Source organism: Lissotriton helveticus, chromosome 6, assembly GCF_964261635.1.
Source record: "Lissotriton helveticus chromosome 6, aLisHel1.1, whole genome shotgun sequence".
Taxonomy (NCBI): domain Eukaryota; kingdom Metazoa; phylum Chordata; class Amphibia; order Caudata; family Salamandridae; genus Lissotriton; species Lissotriton helveticus.
In genome coordinates, this window is record NC_136067.1 from 1,615,655,538 (window position 1) to 1,615,682,640 (window position 27,103).

A 27,103-nucleotide genomic window follows, 5' to 3' on the forward strand; every position below is an offset into this window, starting at 1 on the left:
ACTACTTAAAGCTATAGGCAACTGCCTAAACAATTTCTACAATTTGAATTTCAAAACAGTATACAAAAATACAGAAACAAGCATACATCAAACAAACCCAAATTATGGAATATTTAAGTAAATATACAAAAAATAAAATAAGAGAATATCAGAATTTTTATCAGAAGGTTGAACCTTCTCAAAATGTGTTGTTTTATTTCTGAGACGAAGCAATATGCTGACCTGTGCGTATTGTCAGTGCATTCTAGGGCTGCTTCAGTTGGGGCCACCAGTCGTCCATACTATATTCATTTTCCTGTACTCCCACAAATCAAGAGAACTATAACAACATTTTTGTTTCCAATTTCAAATTCTTTATCATTTTCAAAGTGTTGGTTAACTTTCAATTTTACATTTTTATTTATATATATTTAATTAATCTGTTAATTGTGTTTAATTTTCGAAACAGTTGCAGACACTGTAAGTGTTGCGGACCATAGGTTAGGAATCACTGGTATATGCTGTAATGTTGCATAAAGATATTTTCTTTTTTGCAGTGGGAAGCAGAAGCTGACCATTTTCTGATCTATTTTTCCACCCCTTCCTTATTTTCTGCACACAAATCTTGATTTATTTTGCCACCGCCCCCGCAATTGTTTTTGTACAATTACAGTCCATTCCATGTACGACCATTCTGGTTAAAATCCCCAAAATACTACAAGTAAAGGCATGTGCTTCCTGCAAAGATTTCTTCAGGTAGTTATTCTTCCAGTGAATGAAGAAATCTTTGAGTCCTATCTGGTAGAGTGAAACGTTTTAAAGCAGGCCTGCTTATAATCTAAAGGTTAGAGGCTCTAGAGATTGCTGAGTTCTAAAATGTTCTCATCGTCCGACTGCTTTAACAGAAGTTCTTCACCAGCGGTGGCAGAACCTCTACTGTGGTTTCCCATTTGCCCCTCAAATATCACATGCCTGTATGCAATTTGCATACTAGAAGGGTTAGACTTGTAACAGGCGATCCCCTATCTTCGACACTCTTCCCCCACCTGACCTGACTCTGGATGGAGTCAAGTGGATGAAAGAGCTTTGTTCCTGAGCGGGGTAGACTTATACATGGAGCAAGCTAGTCTCCAACTTAATTTAGACTAAGGTGAGTTTTCACTATATATGACGTCCACTGGCTCTCCAGAAAGGAAAGTGACACCCTGGCAAATGAGAAAACTCCTTCACTTGTGCATGTGAGCTGTATTTGCTGAGGCACACTGTGTAACACTTATGACTTAAGGTAGGGAGCAATACACCTGGGGCCTCTTTTTGGGAGAGGACATGTAGGGCCCAAGGACTTCAAGTAGCAGACTTTAGCCATCTCTCAAGGTGAGAAGGCGCTCTTAAAGAGACTGACAGTGTAGCAGGAGCTGCATCATCGTTATTTCTGCAGGCTCACTTTGTGCACCTGTCTTTGGGAGGAGCTAAGATCGCCTCTACAGAGCTGGGTACAAAGTGTGACAGCATCGGGCTTCATGCGGCCATATTGACAACCATTATGAAAATGTAATATTAGTGTTAGAACAATACTTATTATTATAAGTACATTTAATTTCATATTATTCATTAACTTTTACAGCTGCGGCTATGAGGACTATTAAAATAATTGAATAACGTTAAATTAAAAATAAGAAGGTTTAATAAAGTTTAGGGTCAACAATAGGTTTAGAAGAAGACCTATAATAATTTGAATTTAATATATGTTTAAGATAAGAATTCAATACAATTTAATTTGATTTTAAAATATTTAAATTTAATTATAAGATGAGGATTAAAAATAGTATTACTATGCAGTTATGACATAAATTTACTTAGATTAAAAAATACGGATAAAGTTTTTTTGTAATAGCAAATTTAAATGTAATTTAGGGTTGTGATTGTAGTAGAATACACTAATTTATTATTTTAATTTCTGAAAATCCTAAATTTACCTCTAGCGTGAGTGTTGCCATTAATACAATTTTATGTAATTAAGTTAAAAATAAAATAAGGGATCAGTTAGCTACATGGCAAAGTTTAGGATTAGTAATGCAATAAAGGTAACATAAAATAAAATTAATTTGTGTTGTGGATTGAAGTGAGTAATAAAGGTAAAAGAAGTAAAAAAGACAAAAAGGTATGGGGATGTAAAGAGGGAAAATGTGTTCCCAGCTATAAATATCCAGTAGTTTATTTTAGATTCAATATCGCGCTCTAAAGAAACGATTAGGCAAAGGTTCCACCTTCACCTTTGTCTCTTCTCTTCGGTGAGGGGTTGCTTCTTTCAACTTTAGTGATGTAATTGAGCTCACATTTCTACATATCGAACTATTTTTTCTAGTTTGTCAAATAATTTACCTTCGTAGTTTTTTTTTTTGTTCGTTTAAAAAAAAAAAAAAACATATTTCATGTCGAAAAAATACTCTGGGAGTTTTGGGTGTTTCGCCATGTTTGATATTATCTAGAAATTGCTACAGCCATGATTTTCACAAAATGTCTGAAGTATTTTCTTTCTTCTACAGTCTCTACCTAGATCTCCTAGACACGTCAGTTTTCCTGATGACGATGAAGAAATTGTACGTATTAATCCACGAGACAAGTGCTGGATGAAAGGTTATGAGGATTACCGGCATGCCCCAATCCATCCGAAGTACATCGGCACCGAGGACATGGATTCATATGTACGTTTTGCCAAAAGTGAAGCCTCAAAGCATGACTACAATTACCCATACATCGAAAGTTTGGATTTAAACCGTGGCGATAATTCAAAGGGTAGTGTGATAAATGCTCAGCCAGCAATATACAAAAAGAGGCACCCGAAAGAATATGGGGAGAGGTCAAGATGTGTGTATTGTAGAGACATGTTCAATCATGAAGAAAATGCACGAGGTAAATGCCAGGATGCACCAGACCCCATCAAAAAATGCATCCGCCGTGTCAGTTGTATGTGGTGTGCGGACAGTATGCTCTATCACTGTATGTCTGACCCTGAAGGAGACTATACTGACCCTTGCTCATGTGACACGAGTGATGAAAAGTTTTGCCTCCGATGGATGGCTCTTATTGCCTTGTCCTTCATCGCCCCCTGTATGTGTTGTTACTTGCCTTTGCGAGGTTGCTACCACTGTGGCATTATGTGTCGGTGCTGTGGTGGCAAACACAAAGCAGCTGGGTGACTACAAATAATCACTAACATTTCGTTTCTGTTCATGTATAAATCAAGGCCCACGCTGGCCTGGAATATTCAAGGATCCATTTGTTTTTTAATGAAGCTAGCTTCCCCTCATCCAACTAAGAGCTAAACTTCAAGGATTGATCTCAAGACCACTGTGTGCTGATTTTGCATCTGAGATTCTCTACGATATGCTATTAATCTGCAAAAGAAGAGGATGTCTTAAACTTGTTTATACATTTTTTGACAGTTGAAAAGTTTGACACCTGAGCTGGGAAGTGTGTTAAGTTTCAGTGGTGGATGTTCAACAACTGTAGCCGTATGGAGTGTGTTGAACCCAGCCACGGCCAGCACACACCGTCCCATACATAAGTGGCGTGGAAACGTGCAAAATCCCAACTGGAGTGATGCAGCCTAGCAGTATTTTTCAACTGTACAGCAATATATTATATATAACTGCAAAATAAGGTTGTATTTTTTCAAGACTGCACTATAACATAGCGTCGCAGTAATTTTCAAATTCACAAATCGCCAGTACGCAGTTCTCCATGTTAAAGTCCAACATCATTTCTTATAGCAAACATTTTTTTATTTACTTGTAACTTAAAAGGGTTCAGTGCGTTTTTTTAAATGGGAAACACGCCTTAATTAATTCTAATAGTTATTTAAGCATATTTTCATTGCTAAGAATTGTTGAAAGGGAAATTAAGATGTTCGTTGTTTTTCTAAATAATACAAATAACAGTATAATTTTTACATTTTATGGAGCATATGATGATGTTCTCAGTTTATGGCTAAACACTAATAACACGATCAGATAGTGTCTGTGGATTTGTTAAGAAAGCAATCTATCAAGCTTGCCGCTGCAACCACACATCTGTATAAAGAGGTATAGTAAAATGCAGAATTGTCAGACACAATATGAAATCATATACAGTTCGCAATGGATTATAACATGCTGTTCATAAATAATGTTTTCCAAGCTAGAAATGTCCGGCAGTTTAGTTTAAATGCAATATCACGCTCCAAAGAAACAATACACACATATATAGCTTGCAGTATAAAATATTTCTTGGTGAGTAAAAAAAAAAGTGGTACATTCACATATACAAGGTGGTACTTCATCTTTTCTTCGTTCACAAGGTGAGCTCTGACTTCTTATGAATCAGGTGATAGTACGGCTCATGTTAGCGCCTTGCCTTTGGAACTGAAGTAACTTAAAATGTTTTTTATGTGAGATCTGCCCCAGTGTTCAGAATAGGCACTTTGCATCCCGTTGTTTTTAACAGTTATAAACTGCTACACTAAAGAGTCTCGCCAACTTAGTTTGCAAGACCTACCATATTATCTGAGTTACAACCAGTGAACAGCCCTTATTATTTTTCAGTAGACTTGGAGGATCTTATTCAGGCGACTACCTAACTTCATGTGTACCATGGCTTGATTTTACCATTTCAGTATCCCATTTACTTTTGAATCTGTGTTTTGCTGCCTGTTAATCTGTGATGTATGGAAAGCCATAATTATACCCTACCTCTATACTCGGACCCCTGTCTTAACTGACTGCCAGTGTGCCTTGATCTGTGTTAAAAGGGGTTGGGCAGAACATTCCATCCCCATGGAGAAGAGATGGCATCCCATAGGTGCCTACCTTCTCCGCTTCTCCTAGACATGGATTTTGTGACCGTTCTATCCTTTTATCTCCCGCCATTGAACAGGCACAGAATTATTTGCTTAATCTAATTCCAAGCATGGAAACAGTGCGCCAGTGGGACAATCGGATTGGACAAAGTGTTCCACAAATGGCTCAGGTAACATATCTAACACTTGAAACACTCCAAGGTGCGGCTTTTTGGGCTATGCTGTACCTGGTGTAATGCCACCAAAGTGGCAGAACGCCCCCTTAGTGCTACTACTTTGTTCTGTGGGAGGAAGTGTCCCTATTTAGGAACTACGACTTTGAACAAAACCGCTTTTGAGCACAGTTGTATAGAAGTTCCAGTCGTAATTCTCCAAAGATCAAAATGCTAAATGATTTTATTAACCTGAAAGTGCTTTTGAAATTTTTATGGGCAACATTACCATAAAATAGCTCACCAAAATATTGTTAAACATATGGGTCCGTAACTCAGCAATAGTTGTCCATCCCTAAGGTACAGTGCAATTTTAAATAAAAAGTAAAAAACTTTAAAATGATATGACAAACATTTTGTATTTCAAATAGCTGCCATTCTGATTCTCATAACCAGTACGTTTAAGTCTGTAACGTTACCCTCATTTTATAGTTTTAGCTATGTTGCAACACATTCAGTACTACTGATGTGGGTTAGTCTTTAGCTTTACCAGTTTAAGGAGCAATTGCCATTTTTGTATAGGTGTGTGTCCTCTTGAAAGTTGGAAGAGTGGGGCTCAGTCAGAATTTTCAACCGACTTTAGATTTCCATAAACCCTGTCGGCAGAGAACTGTGATCACCCATGTGTGATAGAGATTCTGCATTATGGATGGGACGTTTAGTTATACTTGAAGGCCATCCTTACCTTCTTCGCCTCCCTCACCGTCTCTCCCACATACACACATAACTGGAAACCCGTTTTATAGCCACCTTAAAAATTACCTGTATTTTTAAAAAGGTCATTACTTTTGAAGGTTTCTACGCACCAGTTTGTCTTTATACGAAATTGATGCCTACTTTATGGTTGCAGCTGGTTACAGAATTAGGCGTTAAGTTGTTCAAGTGATTAACACTTACATTTTGTCAGCTTACCCATATTCCAGTCCTGTGCAAGGCTTGTAATTAGTGTGAAAAGAGTATCTTTCTAATATATTGCGAGAAATAGCCAAGTATTTTTTTTATTAAGAGGAAAAATGTATAGAAGTCTACTAACAGCATAGTACAATCAGATACTTTGAGGCAGTTAGGGATTGCGTTGTCAAAATAAGCACCTCTGTTCTAGCCATAATTATAATTTGCAGTAAATTGCCAGTAAGTGTATGCTTATACCTTCTGTCTTGTCACACACAAACATCTATCTAAAGGAAAATAAAAGGTGTTTTTTTTGCCAACTGTGTACTCTAGGTTTGAAGCTTGCGATTGAAAGCTCCAATTTTTCAAAATATAATTGGAAGTTACTAAACACGCGCACATGAGTTTATTTAGTTGTATTTACTTAAAATATACATGTTTATATTAATAGATATGTACAAATAAGGACGTGTCAGAAGAAATAGTATGCTCCGGTGTACCAGTGGACACTGTAGGGACACATTTGTCACTTATAGACGCGGCAAAGGCAGTCGTTAATTAAAGGCTTAGTTTGGAGCAATTGTGAGGCTCACCTCACTGTTGAGGATAAATGTGACATAACATGTGTTATGTGTCTGATGGGCCCAAATTGTAATGTAAAGTGTATGTTCTTGCTACAACAGTAGTACCCTGAAGCTGCTTTTATGGCATGCTGGTTGGTACCTTACAAATCGCTATAAAGTAACATTGTCACTGTAATAATTTCGGGATAAGTTTACCTTCATCAACCTGGCTTACATGTATTGCTTCCAAACTGGTTAAATTAAATGTAGCATTTGAATATAATAACATAATATGATAAATGTTACGCTACCTTATATATTCTAGGTTAAAAGTTGGTGCCGGCTCTATCATAAAATTAATAGGTTAAAATCAGCACAGTAAAAATATATCTTTGCAAAGATTTGTCCTGGCAAAAATTGGTCTGCTGTATTATTTTCAGGGAGCTAGGCTATCCAGGTGGTTTCTCCTTCCAGACTCTGTTTAGCAGTACGGGAATTTATTTTATGGGCTGGTGCATTTTGCTGGACAGTACTCAACAAGAGTTGAACGAGACCATACTGAGATCAGACCCTTCGCTTTACAACAAGTAGGACTGCCTTTCAAATTTTGTCTCCAAGAGTTGGACCTCTTTGCCAGTTAACATACTGTTAACCACATCTTTGTTCCTTAGGGGGTTGTGTATAATTCTCCCAAGGGCTTCTGCCCTTCTGTTGAGTTTTTCATTATACATTTGACCCCATCTCTCACTTCTGCTTCTCGGGTCTAGTATGATGTGTTTCTCTTTGGGGAATGAACAGGAGCATTATTAGCACAGTACAACAAAACCCCATGTTGCGTGGATGGCCCTTCTGAAACCTAGTCTGCACATAATGTTCCTCTAGTTCGATTTTTGGAGTCTTGTTTTCCTTCCAGGCAAAACACATTCTTTGCAAAGCATTAGCACACTCTTCTTACACAGCTTATGTTTCTGTATTTACCATTGAGCTAGAAGGTTTCTTCCCTGCAGTGGCTTCCTTGATTTGTTTCCAGGCATCCTCTGTGTCACATGTAGCTGAACCTGAATAATACCTATGCTGATCCTCTGAGTTTTTGGAACCCGACTCCAGCTTGCCGTACCTTCGCCGTCCGGGCCCTCATAGTCCTAGATAGCCACATGTAAATTATTCATGATTTTTTTCAGCATCACCTGGAAAAAATCTGTTGCATTGGTGGTCAGACATCTGTGAAGGTCACTGCCTTCTAAAGTTGCAGAACTCCATAGCTTTTTAAGCTATAGGTTTGTAAAATTCAGTTCAGTGACTTACTCTTAATGGACATGCCCACATTGTGACTGAAGGACTATAGCACTTAAAGGGTCGCAGGTGCACATACTGTGCAGCAGACAGAGTTGTCAGTTTGGACTAACATCCTAAATGTTCCTGAGGTGTCCTTGTAGGATAGCACCAGGGCTTAGTTCAATGCCTGCTTTGTGACTAAAACTCATTGTTACTGGTACTGCAGAGCAATCGTTAATGCATCCACATTCCCTCATTTAAATACAAGTGATGTACAGCCTCTCGAACGCGTATGAGCTATGAAAATATGTTGACGAAGAAAAGCAAAGAAAGTACTTTGCATAGGTATTGTTCTCCAAGGAGTAGTGTACAGAATTATGTGACAGAGCATTGTGTCCAGTCTTGGATCAATTAGTCCTGTCATCTGTTGGACTCTAATGATTAATGTGAAACCCATTCACCTTCCAGTCTATGGGGAACAAATTCTTTTTTTAATGCTGTGATTTCCAGGACCACATGTACATTTTCTCGAGAGAAAATTATTTCGATATGCCTACTACTGTATCACAAGACTGTCACATCATAAGAACATAATGTTCGAGGCATATGGGCTGCAGACCACACACCATTGCATAGATCACCATCTGATTACACTATGTTTTTGTTTTGGAAGAGTCTTTATCAGTTGGTTGACTCCTCCTGTAGATCGTAGTGCGCATGGGCATCGACTCCATCTTCAGATTGTTTTTTTTGCGCCATTGTGCTCGGATGTGTTTACCGTTCGGTCCTGTTACCGATCTCCTTTCGACTTCCAGAACTTCATCATACCATCGGTGTTGTCCTCGACAGCAATTCTGGTTACCCGTGTCGAGGAAAGGCTTGCGCTTCTCAATTCTAGCGTTCGTCGGGGCCGTCGGGCCCAACTACGTCATTGGGCCTTTGGCTCATGGAAAGAACACCCTTTAGGAAGTGCCCTCAGTGTGGACACAAATTCCCTCACACTGATCTTCATGAGGTTTGTATTCTGTGCTGGTCTCCAGAGCACGAGAGTCGGGACTGTGAGGCCTTCGCTTCGTTCCGGTCCAAGAAGACCATCAGGGACCGTCAAGCTCAAAGAGTCATGGCGCAGTCATCTTCATCTACACCAGACCTAATCAAAGACGAGGCTCCGATCGAAGGAGAGTCCAAAGAACAGCACCAGGACGACATTGTTTCCGAAGCAGAGTATTTAGCTTCCGAAGCAGAGGACCGATCGGAAGACGACTATCTTCCTCCAGCTGGTCAACAGGTCGTGAATAAGAGCGTCGACCCTGTTCACCTCCCCATACCGGGACAGGCTTCGCTTCCACCGAACAGGGGCACACCGAACAAAACCTTCCGATGCCCCGCCTTCTGGCTCGGCAACGAAGAATCCAAAAAAGCCTCCAGGTGACACGGGATAGAGTCAGTCTGTCGGTCCTGACAACCAAAAGGTCCTCAAACCAAAATTAACCCCGGCACCGAAACCATCGGCTCTGAAACCGGTCGAGCAAAAAACAAGCTCTGCACCGAAAGATGTTCCCAAGTCTGCCGAACCGAAGACCACTCGGGTTCTGATAAATGTCGTCCCGAAACCTACTTCGGCATCGAAACCTACTTCGCTCCAAAGATCGAGCATTCTAAACTTACTTCGGGAGCAAAGATTTCGGATCCAAAGAGCACAGATCAGACAAAGACCAAGTCTTCGGAACCGAAACAAAAATCCACTCCAAAGACAATATACATTGTAAAACCTAAAAATTTCGGTCCCAAACGAGATAAATCGGCACCGAAAAAGACTTTTTCACCAGAAGAGCTTTTCCAACCAGACCCAAAGACTGGATATGTTATTACAGTGCCTGTAAAGAGGAAAATGGACTGTCCTAAACTACCTCCAGTTCCTCTCAAAAAGCATGCTCAAACTTCCCCCATAAGAATTCCTTAACCATTAATAGAAATACCAGCAGATATTTCTCCAGTACACTCACCATCCAGCACACATAGCATTATACCATAGGATGATGATGACAATTATTCACAGGAGGTAGAAAGTGAGCATCATGTAGTCGACTCAGATGACCCAGACAATATTCCTGAGCCATCAGATGATCCCTGGGGAGATTATAATGCACCAGATCTGCCACAAGATGACGTATACCCTTCTAGACCATCTCCCCCAGATGATACTATTTAGTTTACACAGCTCATTCATAGAGCAGCCACATTTCATGGGGTAGACTTACCACAGATCCAGTGGAAGAGGATTTCCTCATGGATACACTACTATCGTCACATAAAACCACGACCACATTACCAATACTTAGTGGAGTGGTGAGAAATGCACCAGAGGTTTTCAAAGACCCCGTCAGAGCCAGGGTAATTAACCCCAGACTGGAAAAGAAATATAAAGCGGCTCCAACTGACCCAGCATACATTAAAGGTCAGCTGCCATTAGACTCATTGGTAGTATCAAATGCGAGAAAGAGACCTAACTCGCAGACAACAGGGGATGCTCCACCCTCTGATAAAGAGTCTAAGCTTTTAGATGCTTCAGGGAAATCTCACAAGCAGCCAATGTCTGGAGGATTGCTAACACACAAGCCTTGTTAGCGAGATATGAAAGAGCTCATTATGATGAGTTAGAATCACTCATGCAACATTTACCAGAGCAATACAAAACCAGAGCTTCTGATCTAATACAAGAAGGCAAGGTTATTGCAAATACCTCAATCCGCTGTGCATTAGACACTGCAGACACAGCCTCTAGAGCAATAAATACAGCAGTACTATTGCGTAGACATGCATACCAATGTGTACAGCACACACATCAGTCTATGTCTGTTGCACAAGCTGGAGTTCACAGTAAATCAGAAGTCACACCTCCAACCATCCCTATCTCAACAGTATCTAGGTGCCACAATAGATACTTCCAAAGCAACTGCATACCCCAATTTCACAAGGATACAAAGTATACAAGCTCTTATACAAAAATTCCAGCCACAACATGCACTACCAGCTCGAGTGTTCATGCAATTAATAGGGATGATGGCATCTTGCATTTTCATAGTACCATACGCAAGACTACAAATGCGCCCCATACAAGAGTGTTTGGCAAGTCCGTGGAATCCGGCTCAACAACAAATAACAGATCTCGTGGTGGTAGACGACCGGACATATCGCTCTCTGCAATGGTGGAACACCAAAAACCTTTCCAAGGGCCGGCCGTTCATAGAGCCTGTTCCGCAGGTGGTTCTAACCACAGACGCATCTCATACAGGGTCTGTACTAGTCCATACAGACAATATGACGGCCATGTATTACATCCAAAAACAAGTAGGAACACACTTAATACAGCTCTCCCGGCTGGCGCAGAGCATATGGATGTGGGACATTCCTCAAAATATCTTTGTTAGCAGAACATCTACCAGGAGTTCACAATCAAGTTGCAGATCTGTTAAGTCGTCAAAGACAACAGATACACAAGTGGGAACTTCATCCGCAGGTTCTTCAACCATTCTTTCACAAGTGGGGACAGCCTGAGATAGATCTGTTTGCCACACACTGCAACTCCAAATGCCCAAGCTTCGCCGCCACATACCCACACCCATTGTCCAAAGGCAATGCAGTATGGATGAGCTGGTCAAACAAATTTGCGTACGCTTTTCCACCTCTGCCGCTAATTCCATTAGTGGTACGCAAGCTACAGCAACATTCCCTCACTTTGATTCTCATAGCACCAACGTGGGCAAGACAACCGTGGTACACCACACTACTAGAGCTATCAGTAGTACCACATCAAAAATTGAAACTCTCTCCACATCTACTAACCCAGAACCATGGAGAGATCATGCATCCAGACCCAATGCAGCTCAATCTAGCGATTTGGCTCCTGAGGTCTTAGAATTCGGATATCTCAATCTTCCGCCTGATTGTATGAATGTCATAAAAGAAGCTTAGCGCCCCACCACTAGAGCATGCTACGCAGCCAAGCGGAAAAGGTTTGTTGTGTATTGCACAAATAACATTAACCCATTAGATGTTTCTATACAAAACATCATTTGCTACCTACTCCATCTACAAAGATGTAATTTGGCGTACTCCTCAATCAGATTACATCTTCCTGCTATAGCAGCTTATCTTCAAAATAGACAACATTTGTTATTGTTTAGAGTACCTGCCATCAAAGCGTTTATGGAAGGATTAAAAAGAATGATTCCTCCCAAAATACCACCCTCTCCGGTATGGAATTTAAATATTGTTCTCACTAGACTTATGGGTCCTCCATTTGAACCATTACATAAGTGTGAGTTACAGTTCCTTACATGGAAAGTTGCAATTCTAGTTGCTATTACCTCATTCAGAAGAGTAAGTGAGATTCAGGCATTAACAATTCAAAAATCATTTATACAACTACATCACAACAAAGTGATTCCACAAACCCGACATTTCTGCCAAAAGTCATTTCACCATTTCACCTCAACCAATCTATTGAGTTGCCAGTATTCTTTTCCCAACCACAGACAGTTGCAGAAAGAGCTCTACACACATTAGATGTAAAAAGAGCACTCCTCTACTACATTGATAGGACAAAACAACTGTTTGTGTCCTTTTCTCCTCCACACAAAGACAATCCTATCTCAAAATCAGGCAATGCAAGGTGGATTGTTAAGTGTATTCAAATCTGTTACCAGAAATCAAAACGCACTCTATCCATTCCCCCTAGGGCTCATTCTACCCGTAAATTAGGGACATCTATGGCAGTCCTAGGAAATATACCATTAGATGATATATGTAAAGCAGCTACATGGTCTACACCGCACACATTTACGAAAACACTATTGTGTAGATGTGCAGGCAAAACAACAAGCTACTGTGGGCCAAGCTGTACTCAAAACATTATTTCAAACTACTGCAACAGATAAGGGTGGTCGCTGCTAAGGGAGAAAACTGCTGTGCAATCGATGCAATAGTGTGTGGTCTGCAGCCCATATACCTCGATCGGAAAATGCTACTTACCAGTATGCATCTGTTCTTGGCATGTAGGGCTGCAGAACCACACACACCCACCCGCCTCCCCGGCTTCCTATATCTGTTCCAGTAATTTCTTAATTAGATACACAATACATGGACATCCTTATCTATACTGATGCCCATGCGCACTACGATCTACAGGAGTCATCATCCAACATACAAAGACTCTTCCAAGACAAAAACAAAGTGTAATCATCCGGGCCCACCACCAGATGGTGATCTATGCAATAGTGTGTGGTTCTGCTGCCCTACATGCTAAGTACAGATGCATACTGGTAAGTAGCATTTTCCTTACCATTTGTGACGGCCAGTCTTCCATCCTTAACAGTTAGGCTAGGATGCAACATTTGTCCCCATGAGACTTTATAATTACTTTTGTGGAACCGTTTTCTTTACGAGGCAGACTTTCTATTTACTCCAGGAAGTGATTTCCAAGCCAGACTCCAAAAGATGATCTGGGGGTGCAGACGACCTTACGGAAGTCTCTCTTTATGGCTGAGATCTTCTTGTTGCTTATCTCCCACATGAGATTACTGACTCCTACTCCTCCGTCTTTGCTTAGCCTCCTATGTCTCAATCTCAGCCCACCAATGACTTCATTTGGGGTTTTCATGGGCATATACTAGTGGCAATCCAGTCATTGTCAATTGTTCCATTCCAGGGCATAGACACAGACCGGCTTTGATTACGTTAAGGAACAGTCTGTCAATGTTGTTCATCTTTTTTATGACTTGCTATAAGATGCCCTGATGTGCATGTATCTCAGGGACACAGAACTATCTTGTGTCAAGATGGGAATTCTGGCCCCAAATTTTACCTATTTACGCCAGCAAACGTGGTCCATTCTCCTAAAAGAAAACATCTTAAATGTGGTAGCAACACAGTTCAACTCCTATTACAAAAGTTTGGAAATAAAATCAGTCTTTTTCAAATAGTAGAACAAAATATTGGTCAGCACCTGTATTTAGCAAAGAAAATACTTTTAAACCTCTTCACCCTTTTCAAACACCTAGGAGGCCAAATATATTGATTAGCTATAGAATTTGTTTATCGGAATTCTGCACTTTGATCTAAACAAGGTAAAGTTGTTGCTATCCTTAGTGTTGGTAATTATCATCTAGGGAGGAAGATATTCCAATTTCCACCAGGTAGAGATAGACTGATCGCAAATGAGCACACACTTTCATACATGCACAGTTGTGCCTTCAATCATGTGGGTACTACTTGCTGATGCATGTCCATGGTGGCCACAGTACACACAGTAGCCCATCTTACATCTTCCTGCTTTACTACAAAGAAAACGAAAAAATGTTGTTTGCCATTTAATAGCAGGTTTCTGTTAACCGATAATGCCTTGACAAATTGTAAGAATGAGTAAGTAAAGTGACACTACATTATCTTGACCCTGCAACACAATGAGTTGACATATATTTCCGCACTTCACTGTAGGCCTGTCTGTACCAGATTCTCTCATAAATTTCATGTTTTCACCAAACACTATGCAAGATGAGAAAGATACCACATTAGTTCTTTAGCCTTGTCTTCTGTCTTACAGAACAAGAATCAAAGCTAAATCGCCTGCTTCCTTCAGGGATCACCCTTTCTGATGGGAGTTGGTGAGAAATGTGGATAGAACAGCTTTGTCTGCTCTATGTTGTATGTAAAAGCTATAGTTTTCCACAAACCTCTTCTGAAGGTAAAACTAGTTTTTGTGTCAGGAGAGCTATGGATGAATTTCCACTAATAAAGATTACCCAAATAATCTAGTCCTGCTATTGCCTCAAATTCCGCCCCCCCTCGAGTTAGGTGAGCGGGGGTAAGTTGATGTTCTGACATGAAATTGATGGATGCTTACTTTTGACATGAGAATTGCATAAGAAATTAATTTGATTCCTGCTGTGTGACATGGGAGGACATTTCAGTGCAAGGCGTGCAACGTTTTCACAGGCTTTTTGTGCAGCTTACAGGAGAAGTGAGCTTAAGTACATGTAGCCCTGTGTCAATAACCATACATTGAGAACTTGCTACACTTGTCAATACTGGTCTCACAGTACCAACTGATCTCTGCTGTATGACTTCAGTTTTTTTTCAGTGAGCTCTAGCCAGCTCTGGTCCCTTTCCGAATAGACACTGATCATTGTTTTTTCAGTTGGAATTTGTTTTATTAAGCTATATGTTCTGGCCTGTACATTTTACATTATGAGTGCCTCAATAAGTAAATTTAAAATCATGCAACAAAAACACACTGGTACGTAACCTCCAAGGCAAACTCAAATTGGCCAGTTATTGTTTCTATTTATGTTGTCAAATATAAACTCACACTATATTTGAATAGTGCTAACCAATACCACAGCACCCAGCTGATCAAAAGTTAGGGTATATTAGATGAACATAGAGAATAACATTTTTATTTTTATTAAACCACCATTATGACCGAGCTCACGCCCTCGCAGTATCAACGGTGCTAGAGCCTCACATGATGTTCCTTCTGAGCATTGGTCCTACTTCCACTTGCTACATAGGAAGCTAACCAGAGCACATACACAAAGTGTAATAAGTACACATGAAAGTCACATTTGGATACACTCCATGAGTAGCATCAAGTCTCTGGTGTAATGGGTCACCATAAAAAAAAACATAATATGCAGAACATTGTACCTCCAAGATGAACATGTACAACAATCACAACTAAGGACAGTTCCCTGCTCAGGGTGGCTTTTCATCAATCTTAGCCTCCAGTTTCATAACATATGTGCCCCAAATACTGCAGTTTGGTCACCTGCCACCCAGAAGTTGTATCTTGGTGATGGTATCCACCTCTGCTTTAGCCCATTTCAAGAGTTCATGGAGCTAGCGCCTGATGTCGGGCACTGTACTGGCCTTCCAAGACATCGCTATTTGTCTCTTAAAAAACACCAAGGCTAGATCAATGTACCTCCGGGTGTGCTCATCACCTTTAATTTTGGGTCTTCTACCTAGAGACAGTATTCGGGGGTAAGGCTTATCATGCAATCTACTCTTGGTGAAGTATTTGTCAGTCCCTCACCATGTGGTAAAATCAGCTATCTGATGATGATATCTCGGGCACTCCGATGGGGCTACCGGGAGTATCCGGTGAATGCGATTCGCTGTCAGGCATGTATGATGTAGGTAGCTGAATTGTGTGTAACAGAATTGTGGATTCCTGGATGCGTCTTTCATGTGTATTTTAGCGCTCACCCATTGCAGATTGGACACAGCGGTGCCAAGGACTGCTTCCCACTTGGCTGTAGTGTTTTGTATGTAGGGAACTGTATATCGCAGTGACAGTCTTCCTGGCGTCTCCATGTGTTTTGACACTGATCATTGTAGATACGCTGTAAATTACCTTCGTCTAGGATCACATAGGTATAAGTGGCTTCTCTAAACTCTGCTATTTCTTTTGGCAATGATCCTTATGGGTTTTCATATTAATCAGGAAATCTACCTTTCTGAGCTTCACTTCTAATTCTGAGAGGTAACTCCTAAATATCAGTGATACAGTAGCACACAGCTCCTAATTAAGGTGGACAGATCCCCAGATCAGTACTATAAATTATACCGGTCTACAGGGCAAGGCAGTGATTGTGCAATAGTTGTCTCCAATTACCATGGGCCCACAGGTGTTGTGTCTACAAGGCATTGCCTTTCAGTTGTTTTGTTTCCATTAGATTATTCACCTGATCCCTCTCATTTTTAAGCACTTGGTAGTCAGTTCTGTCGTCAACTCAAGGTTGCATTATTTTAACAGTTGGTATAGCCAAAAGCAAAGCCTTCACATTGCCCAAAAATGTTGGTCTTAATCTAACTGCTGGTTTAAAGTGTGAGATTATCTATTGATACTGAATGGAATCTATACTTACTCAGTTGATGGCAATTTCGCCCTACCCATCTGTAGAATAAGCTGATTTACAATCAGAACATCATAATCTTGACATTCAAAGGTAAGTACTTTCCTTTTTCCGTAGCCTGTTGGAGGTCATCACTAGGGTAACTCCTTTCCATCATCTTGGCCTCGAAAGATTACAATACCCTACTTTTACCGCTGTACATTGAAGCTTTACACCAAAACAAAAATTGCCATTGCTGCTGAAAAACTAAGTAATAAACACACTGGCCCTTTCTGCAGGCAACGTGTCCAGCTCTTAAAGTTGTTGAGGCTAGAGGTGCTACATCTCAGCAGGGGATGGCACATCGCTGTAGATAAACTTTTGATGCTAATAGTGTATGTTCATAAATCTGTAATAACTGACCACTAACCTTTAGTACCTGTTGCGAAATGTGGTTCAGCTCTGTATGCTTAACAAGTTGGTATAATCTCCCATGGATTCACACAAACGCGTGAAGAAATGAATTTATTGCTCAGACACAGTTGAACCCCTCTGGGATCGATTGGCTCACATCCTTAATCATAGTGAATGTATATATCACATACACAAGTTTTTGGGGACATAAAATAACGGGAAGTGGTAATGCGTAGATCCAAGCGTGGTATGCATTGAGTGGAAAAGGTGCATGTGCCTGGTGAATTATGTGACTAATTTGTCAGACAGCAGTGACCTGTTTAGAATTAGTCCAGATCAAATTAGGGTGGAAAAAGACAAGTTCACTCTTGACTGCTCTCACACTAAAGAAAATGCCTCGTAAAGGTACCTAAATGAAATTACAATCTTGTAAGTGCTGTGTGATGAGTCATCAGCCTCCAAACACAGGAGCCGATTCACAAATCTTTTTTAATGAATGTATACGTTACACATAATTTATAAAATGTAAGAGCCGTGCTGTATGTGTACATGATGTACATGTGTCATTTGTACATTTATTAACCAGTAAACTAACTGGGATTGGAAAAGTGGGCATGCTTCTATAAGTGTTGCAAGAATGATCAGGGAAATGCAGTCCAGACTTGTTTACCACCCACAAAGTACTAACTTTTTGGCTATTCACCAACATATAAAAATGTACTTCTTACATTAATTTGAGCACCTAATTTACACACAAATGAATAAAAGTGTGGAAGAAACAGTCCAGTCAAGTGGTTTTGAATGCGTGTAATGGGCTCTATATGTTAATATTTTTGTTAGGGAAGAAAAATACTCTTACTTTCTTAAGTCAGTACATGATTAATGTAAGCAGTACATTCATTATGCACATACAGGTTTAGAAAAATGGTGCAATCTACAATTGTACGTGAATACTGTACGTATATGCCCGTACATTAAGACATTCATACTTCATGCATGACTTGTAAGGGAATTTACTAAAGTAAAAGTTGTAAACTATGAACGTACGTGTGCATAACTTGTAAGTTGCGTACTTTACACATCTATATACACTAGTATATAACTCACATTGCAGTCTACAATTCTGCAAGTGGCTTCCTACCAATAGGTGCCTGTGAGACCCACACAAAGCACAACACTAAAATTGGGATCTTACTCACTAATAATTGCCCCTATTTATTTTAAACGAAACGGGTCCACTGAACAAACTAATATTTAAGTTTATACCTTTTTCGTTAGAAACACCCCCTTCCTCTCCCCAGACCACCTGTTTCCTTTGCTTTACAACCTCAATTTTGGTATGCTTGATACAGATATGCTTTTTGTGAGGCTGTGGTATAAGGGCACAAAAGTATAACTGAGGCTTTGTTTCTTTCTGTAAATATGTTTAGTGTTTCGCCACACTGCAGCTGAAGGGTGTGTAGTGCATTTTCTTTTTGTCAACTTTGCAATACTGACATAAATCGCTGAGGGAAATCAAATTTTATTTTTGTAACAACGTTAACCAAATGTTTGTGTTTTTCATTTGTGAACAATGCTGAGTTAATGCTCACATTAACTATTAAAAGTGCCTGAAGCCTACATCCATTATGTATATGTATACTAAAAGTAAATCCCTGTTGTATTGATTTTTTTTATAATCATTTTTACTTCTGTGTAAAAATATATATACAAGTGTATGATGTACATTTTAGTTCTTAACTTTTTTATTGTTTCTAATATGTATGATCAATGCAGCTATTGCTTTGAAAAAGTTCCATGTAAATATAAACACATCTTATCATAATAGTTTTTCCTGGTTCATGTTACATATTTTTAGTATGTGTATGTTACCATGTGCTGTGTAGTGTACTCAGTGGGTGGCCTTTTTGCAGGCCTTCGGAAACTGAAGAAGAAATGTGTTTTCAGTTAACAGCAAAGTTTTGGTTGAGTATTGGGATTATCCGACCTTTGTCCTCATTTTTAGGTTTCACCTGCACAGCACTTGCAAAATCTCTAGTATTAAAAAAAATCTTAAAAGGGGATTAGAACCCGCCCAAAACTTACCATTGGTTGTTTCCAATGTAGCTCTAATGTGCATGCTTAAGATTGTTTGGCACATCGACTTTGCAGATCTTCACATCTTCCTCCTCTGCTTTGCCTGTCTGTACCATTGAGGTTGGACCAAAGTACAGCTTCCGGTGTCCTTCCACTGGCTACCACTCTGAAGATACCTTTTTTTCCATTCACTAGTGAGCACTCCATGTGAATGCATATACAAGCGGTCTTCTCTTCTCCCAGCTTGTTGTCGCTGCTCCTTCACCCCCTCCCTCCGTTTTTGTTCCTTCCCTGCACGCCGGCATGCTGTTTATTTACACACAGCTTCTCAGAGAAACCTCCGATTAAAAAGACAGCCCACTTCAAAGGAGCCCTTACTTCGCTATTCTTCTAAAAAAACAAATTGTCTGTGTTCGCTTGTGCTGTGCTACTATTCAATAGATCCATCAGATTCCTGCAGTATCAAAGTCTCTTTCCTTTTTCAAGTGTGAAATAATCTTCAGAGCTTGCACTTAATGCCACGTGAGTGCATCTGCTGCTCTGTTTTTTTTTCTGTGTGTGATACCAGCTTTATGGCCTCCGTAGTAAGTTTTGATCATGTCAGTAGTGTGGATGTCTTTTTTTTTTTGCATGTTTATTACGCAGACTCGCCCTGAAGGTATTGGAGCGTTTAACTTGACCCTCGTTTTCAACACAAGGACCTTTTTTTAGGTCTCTGCCTGCGAAAGACTGCGCACATGCGCAGTAGAGCTTGCGAGATTTAATGACATTGAGGGATTTTCACTAGCGAGGTTAAGCCCCGCCCCTCTTTTCCCTTGGCTGGCGTCACCGTTCATGCAAAACGGTGGCCAGCCATTGGAGAAGAGGTCCTAGTGACGTTCTTCTTTCTCTTTAAGCCCCATCCTTTTCAGACTGGGCTCCTTGGCTTACTGCTGGCATAGAAGGTTTCTTATCTTCTTTATGGGTCCAGATGGCCCCGTAAAGAAGATAAGGAACCTTTTACCACAGCAGGAAGTCAGGGCACCCAGTGTGAAAGGGACGGGCTGAAAGAGAAATTTCTTTCAGCCACTGGGATTACATTAGTAGCAGCACCCAGCCCCTCGTTGAATCCTTCCTCATCTGTCAGTAGGTGCAATTATTGTATGGGCCCCCACCCCTGCTGCAGCAATTGGTATTAGTCCAAGTGTTTGGCTCCCTCGCGTCCAGGCCAGCTCTCTCACCCCCGACCCGGAGGACCAGCGCGCGCAGGCCAGGTCAGTCCAGCCCGGCTCTTCACTCCTAGCCGAGGCAGGCTGGACCGTTCAACGGTATGTCTGCAGCCTGGGCTCAGTCTCCCCACTCCGGTCATCTGAGCAGGTCCAGGGCAGCCTTGGATACAAGGCAACAGCAGCGACATTCGACCTCACTGAACTCCCGGGACAGCGGCCAAAGGTGCTGTAGCCGCCCGATGCACGACCAGTGTTTTCCCTATGTTCGCTTGAGTCAAGATCTGCCATTTTGGTGCCGATTCAGTGCCGGTCCCGTAAGCAGTTATTGAGGTGAAGCGTCTCCAAGAAAGATTTGCAATCCTCAGGGTCCAGCAGCTGTTCATGCGAGCTTGTGCCAGCCGATGCCGCGTATTATTGATTGATGCAGCGTGGGTGCCGGGCCACGGGACAGAAGCTCTGCAACAATGCAACCGCCAAATAAAAGGTAGCATTGTGACAACTACAATTACTAAACCAGGCATTAGCATTCTCGCACATTTAAATAGGTTTAGCAAATGGGGGCGAGTCTCATGTGTTCCCGTGCAGAGCCCGTACTCGGTCATCCCACCCAGCTGTTTAGCATTATAACATCCTCATAAGAATGACACGCTGAACTGGCCCTGCCGGGATTGCAGAAAGTTTTCCACCATCTAATCTCGCACATTTAAATAGGTTTAGTAAATGGGGGCGGGTCTCATGTGTTCCCATGCAGAGCCAGTACTCTGTCATCCCACCCAGCTGTTTAGCATTATAACATCCTCACAAAAATGACACGCTGAACTGGCCCTGCCGGGATTACAGAAGGATTTCCACTATCTATTCTCGCACATTTAAATAGGTTTAGTAAATGGGGGCGGGTCTCATGTGTTCCCGTGCAGAGCCAGTACTCTGTCATCCCACCCAGCTGTTTAGCATTATAACATCGAAAAACCAAAGGAAATTATGGACGGAGCGTTGACAATACAAGCACTCACCCCCAGTCAACTGATCTGGGTTTAATCCATCACCGTTCTTTAGCCCACTCTGCCACCCCAGGTCAGACATGGCCATATGCAAATCAGTCTGACCCTGTGCCTCATGGGAACAGTCCAGCCCGAACTGCCAAGCCATGCCTTCACTGGATTGGAAACAGGCTACCGAGGACCGGTTTCTGGCATTTCAGCCTTCTTCAGCCCGGCTTGCTTGAATCCAGTGGCAAAGTGAGCAAGGGACTCACGTCTGAGCATACCCTGCCACACTTATGGCGGCCAAAAGCGGTACAAAAGGGGGTGGTGATGGACGGAGCATCTGAATCAATCAAACACTCACACCCAGTCAAAAGATCTGGGTTTAATCCATCACCGTTCTTTAGCCCACTCTGCCACCCCAGTTCAGACATGGCTATATGGTTTTTCTTAGCATTATAACATCCTCACAAGAATGACACGCTGAACTGGCCCTGCCGGGATTGCAGAAAGCAAGATTTAAGCCGACCGAATTTGGCATACTGCACAGGCACTAGTTGACACCACAACAATTGTGTAATAGCGATCACAAATGGCAAAAAGTATGAATGCACATTGTTCAATGAAATAAAATATATATTTTTTCAACATGTCTTTAGAAACCACTTATGTGGCTATGGACACTGCAAAACATTCTCAAGCTGCAAAGGATTTAGAGTTAACACGTCACTTTCTACAAACTCAACAATGCTGTAAAGGCGGCAGACCCCTCTGGGCTCTCGGCTGGCGCGGGCTGCGTCTCTTCCACCCTCTGTGTCTCGGGCACAGGGAAATGTAGGAGCGGGTGTGTGGCCGTAGGAAATATATGGAGCCCGCGGACCTTGCTCTGTTTACCCTCATCTGCTTGTCTTAAAGGGGCGGCGTAACAGAGCGAGCTCGAGGGGGGGCTGCTGGCGTGAATGCTTTTCCCTCCAGGTGGAGAGCAGTAGCTGAAGGCAGAGGGGCTGGGAGAATAGCAAGGAAGGCGGCATGGGCAGGCGCCCCCTACCTTGTCCTTTGTTATTGTTTTCTTAAAGGGCGTCGGGCTGTTCCGGGGACCGAGAGTTCAATGGCTGTAGTAGGCGGAGGGAGTAGGATACTCCAAGTAGCGCTGCGGACTCTAACGTGCACCAGGTGAGTGTGGCTCTGTGTGTGGCTCGCTCTGTGTGTGTGTGTGTGTGTGTGTGTGTGTGTGTGTGTGTGGCTCTCTGTGTATGTGGGTGCAAATGAAATAGGTCTCGCATTTGCGAGAGATTAAGCTAATTGCATTGTACATGACAATGCCATTCATTTATCTGTTTTCAACAAAACCAACACATAAATACAAATTTTGTCATTTACAATGCCAATAGCTCTAACGTTTGCAAAGGCGAGACCTTTGCATTGTAAATGCTTGTTTTGCTGTTGACCCAAGGAGTTCCTGTTATTTGGCCAGAATCACAGGATGTTGAGATGACGCAGAGACTCAAACCTAGTTCCCCATTCCAAAAGGTGGCAGTTCTGGGTACATTACATGCTGCCCCTTCACTCACATTTGCCTCCCTTTTCGCCTGTGAACCATTCACCAGCCTGCCCAAAAATTGCTTTTCGCCTGTGAACCATTCACCAGCCTGCCCAAAAATTGCTTTGTGGGCCATGTACCCTTTTCGGCCACTACTGCTTACTCCCACCGATAGATGCAACATTTGATCCCTCAACTTTTGCCTTTCTCCTACCCCTACCCCTATCTCCTGTTATCCCCTTCAGTGTTAACATTTCAGAAAACATTTCTCCACTGTTCCCACACACGTTCCTCCCCACATTTCTGCCATATTCTTGCTTGTAATCCTGCTGCTTTGTTTAAGCTTCTCCTTGTTCTCTAATGCACTTAACATATCTGTTCTCCGTGTCTCCGATTATTCTACATCTATTAGATAAATTTCCTTCTTAGTCGACCCCCACCTCCCAAATCGTACTAACTTCCTCTGTGCCCAGTTTTGCTGTGATCCTTTTTCCTCTGCATTACTGAACTGCAAGCTGCTTCCTTCCCTCCCCACCCCTAAGGCTTCCCGACTTCCTTTAATTATATGCTTCATTGCAATTCTGTTTATTCTCATGCTGACAGTTTATTATTCCACTGGTGTCCTTCATACCCATTTCTCTCCACCTCCTGTTTGCCTTGCGTCTTCTGTATCGGCCTTTATTTTGCATTCTATTCTGTTCTTAAAGGGGAAAAAAGCGCTATGACACCTTAAAAAAAAAGTATTTTATTTTATACTTTAAGCCATGTTGCACAGCAGCTCATGATGCTGCACAACAGGTAAAAAAACAAGCATTGAAAATGCAATAGGTCTCGCAATAGAAGAGTTTGACCTTTTTCGTTTTGCAATGGATGAGTGGCGTTGCGTGGATGAGTGGTGTGTGTGAGGGGCGTTGCGTGTGTGAGTGCCGTTGCGTGTGTGAGTGGCGTTGCGTGTGTGAGTGGCGTTGCGTGTGTGAGTGGCGTTGCGTGGATGAGTGGCGTTGCGTGTGTGAGTTGCGTGTGTGAGTGGCGTTGCGTGTGTGAGTGGCGTTGCGTGTGTGAGTGGGGTTGCGTGGATGAGTTGCGTGTGTGAGTGGCCTTGCGTGTGTGAGTGGCGTTGCGTGTGTGACTGTGCTGCCTGTGGCGAGTGCAAACTACAATCAATTGGCACAGATTAAAATAATATTTTTAAAACATGAGTTTATTATGCCAGTTTCAAAACAACTAGTAGTTTCACTTAACCTGCATTAACAGTAGCACTTGGAATATAGGTATTTAAACTCTTTGATGTCGCACATACGGCATTGAGTTGGGAGATCAACAGCTGAGCTGTACATTTTCAGTTTTGCGTGTAATTGTGTTATATCTAGGGAGACGGACGTGAAAGTGATCGGGGGAGGAGGGTGGTGGGGAGCACGTGAGTGGTGTATGTATGTGCCTAAGCGAGGTGCTTGGGAGAGCGAGGCTGTCCAGGAGGGAAGGGGAAAAGGGAGGGGTTATGGCAAGCAGGGGGCCTGATTATGGCCACAGCTTGAAGTCTTTGAAGTCTCCGCATGCTGGCAAATGGTGATGAGGCAGAGAGTCTTTGATTCAGAGTTGTACTTCTGGATTGCTTTACTTAGGGAGGAGCCAGACAAGCATGAGGGCCTTTGAAAGTCGGTAGTATAGACGGTATATGAATGGCGACTTTGGGTGATGTTATCATACATGGTTCATGGCCCTGCACTGCAGAGCCGGCATAGCGGAAACGCTTTATTATTTACTGTCAACGAGAACTGAAGGCGAGGGTGCTAGGCAAAATGCAAATCTGGCGGGCGAGACAGTGCAGTGGCCCGAAGATGGGGGGTTGGGTAGTGTGGGGTAAACAAGAGCCACCCAGCAGCACGTGAGCGGGAGGCACCACTTGTAGGGGGTGGATGTGAAGAGGACTCGTCCCTGTGCACGCGAAAGTGAAAGCAGCGGCCGCATCAAAAGTGTGCAAATTTAAAATACAAACTGCAACGAAGTAGAGCATCAAAAAGAACCCGCTGTAGACTTACTGCAATTTGAGAGATGCTGTCGCGTGAAGGGACAAACTGAGTGTGTTACTGCAGTAGAAAGTGAAGAAAGGCAAACCAAGATCAAAAAAAAGTTAAAACAAGAATAAGACCAAAAGAGACAAGACGGAGGGAAGGCAGAGAAGGGGAGGGGGGAGGAGAAATGCGACACGTCGGGCAGGGGAGGGGGCGGAGCGGGGAGAGGGTGTGAAAGCAGCAGGGGCCTGGAGTGCGGCTGAGGGAACTGAAGAAATGCGACACGGCAGGCAGGGGAGGGGGCGGAGCGGGGGTGTGGGAGGAGTGCGCCTGAGGGAAAATACATGCAAGGCAGGCGGCTGGGGGCATGTGCACGCGCTTTTAAGCTCAATGCGCATGCGCATTGAGCTTGAATTTCACGGGCACTGCAAGGAATCGCCACGATTCCTTGCAAGTTGGTTAAAGACTGTTTAAGCCCCCATAGTCTCGCAAGCTCGATGCGCATGCGCATCGACAGGCGAGACCTAAAAATGGGCAAAGCCAATACATTTTGCATAGGTGAAACCTATTGGCTTTACCAATGCTTGTGTACTAGAGTGTCTCATTTAGGGAAATTTGAGCAAGAATTCCATCAAGGGGCATCCTCCTGTGACACCAACAGTCTAGGCTGTTTCAAATTCAGTGGAGATTTCAAAATCACGTGTAATCCCGTTTCCAAGCAATACTTTTGGTGTTAGTCTCGCTAGTACCATTGTCTTGTCAATGCTATTAGAGCCCTTCCATGCAGTCCTAGAAGCCTGATGTAGCTGGCCAAAATGATGTTTGTGTGACTAGGTTAGTGGCAATTCCTCAGATGAATTGGTGCGACATTTCCTAATCGCCACCCTGCATCTACCACTTTTTGAGAAAGGGCATTGCTTTTCTCTTCGTTCTGTGATTATTGTTTCAGTATGAACAATTTTTAGTTTACATTAGAACTGGTATGTTCTGTTTGTGTACCGTGCTGTTTTGTGCAGTGCGTTTTTCTCATATATTGCTTTTACATGGTATTCATTATATTATCTCTGTATGGATGATTAGTCTTGAATCTGATAAGACATTGGTAGTAAAGCATAACATTATATTGCAAGTCACAGTTGCTTTGGAACTAGTGAACTAATTGGTGGGGTGGTGATCAGTGTAAACTGGCTGTTGATGGCGTGAGAATGGAGTTCTTTAGAGTAGCAAAACTGAGCAGCTTGCAGCTGTCTCTTGTGGAGAACAGTGGGAAAACATATTTCACTAGCACATTGTAAGGTAAGAGTCAATCCAAGCCATTTTTAGGTCTCGCAGACCTAGCGCTGGAGTGCGCATGCGGTCCTCGCTCTACGGGGCTTATTGTGATTGATACACTTTTAGAAAGGGACTTGAAGCCCCGCCCATGATTCCTATTAGCTTGCGTCACAGTGCATGGTAAACGGTGGCTTCTCACTGTAAAGGAGGCTTCTTAGTCCCTCCTGGTTACCGGCCTGTCTCCTTTTGGCCCCGCCCACCCGGACTGGATCTTTTACTTGCAGCGTTATACCCACGATCTCCATAAGTCAGTAAGCTCTCTTTATTTGTGTGATTTGCAGTGCGGTCCTCTTTTGTTACTGCCAAGTGCCCAGCTGAATGAAGTCATCGGTGTTAAAGGAACACGTGAACGTCTGTGAAGTGCTGCTGATCCTGGTGACATTCAAACACAAGTACTCCTGAGGGGGTCTCACTCCACACATTACTAAACAAGAGCTGAGGGTGAGCGAACGGAGGTCGCTTCATCTGAGGATGGCTCTGCAATGCAGCGGCAGTGAGAGCTCAGCGAGCCTGCCCATGCCCTGTCAGAGGATGAATGTGCTCCGTTGTCCGACCAGCTCCCCTGGTGATCACCCGTAACCGGGAGGCAGACGCATCAAGAGGCTGACATGCTAACACTTACAGCCGGGTATCCCTTCATCAGTGCAGGGCGTAAACGTACGTCAAGGGGCTCAGCCTGCCTGCTGTAGGGTGCTATGAGGAGGCTCACAGGACCACGGTGCTACTCATTTAAACCAAAAGCTCAGGGAACCAATGCAAATTCCTATTATTGATGTTGACAACAAACTCGCTTCTCCTCGCATGTATCCGACAGCTGCGGTAACAGAGGTTGATATTACATCTTCTCAGTTGTACTTACTTTTTCGGCATCAGAAGGATGATAA

General features: G+C 42.4%; 1 protein-coding gene across 3 annotated transcripts in view; it reads left to right on the forward strand.

Annotated features, from left to right (window-relative positions):
• SPRED2 (sprouty related EVH1 domain containing 2) overlaps positions 1-27,103 on the forward strand; it is a 516,049-nt gene that overhangs the window by 301,615 nt on the left and 187,331 nt on the right. For 2 of the 3 annotated variants that reach the window (XM_078649408.1, XM_078649407.1), the window contains exon 6: positions 2,526-2,684. In XM_078649408.1, the coding sequence (XP_078505534.1) occupies positions 2,526-2,684 (159 nt within the window). Of the gene's footprint in view, positions 1-2,525; positions 18,894-27,103 lie in introns of those variants that run through there. The other variant, XM_078649406.1, reaches the window with a different exon arrangement.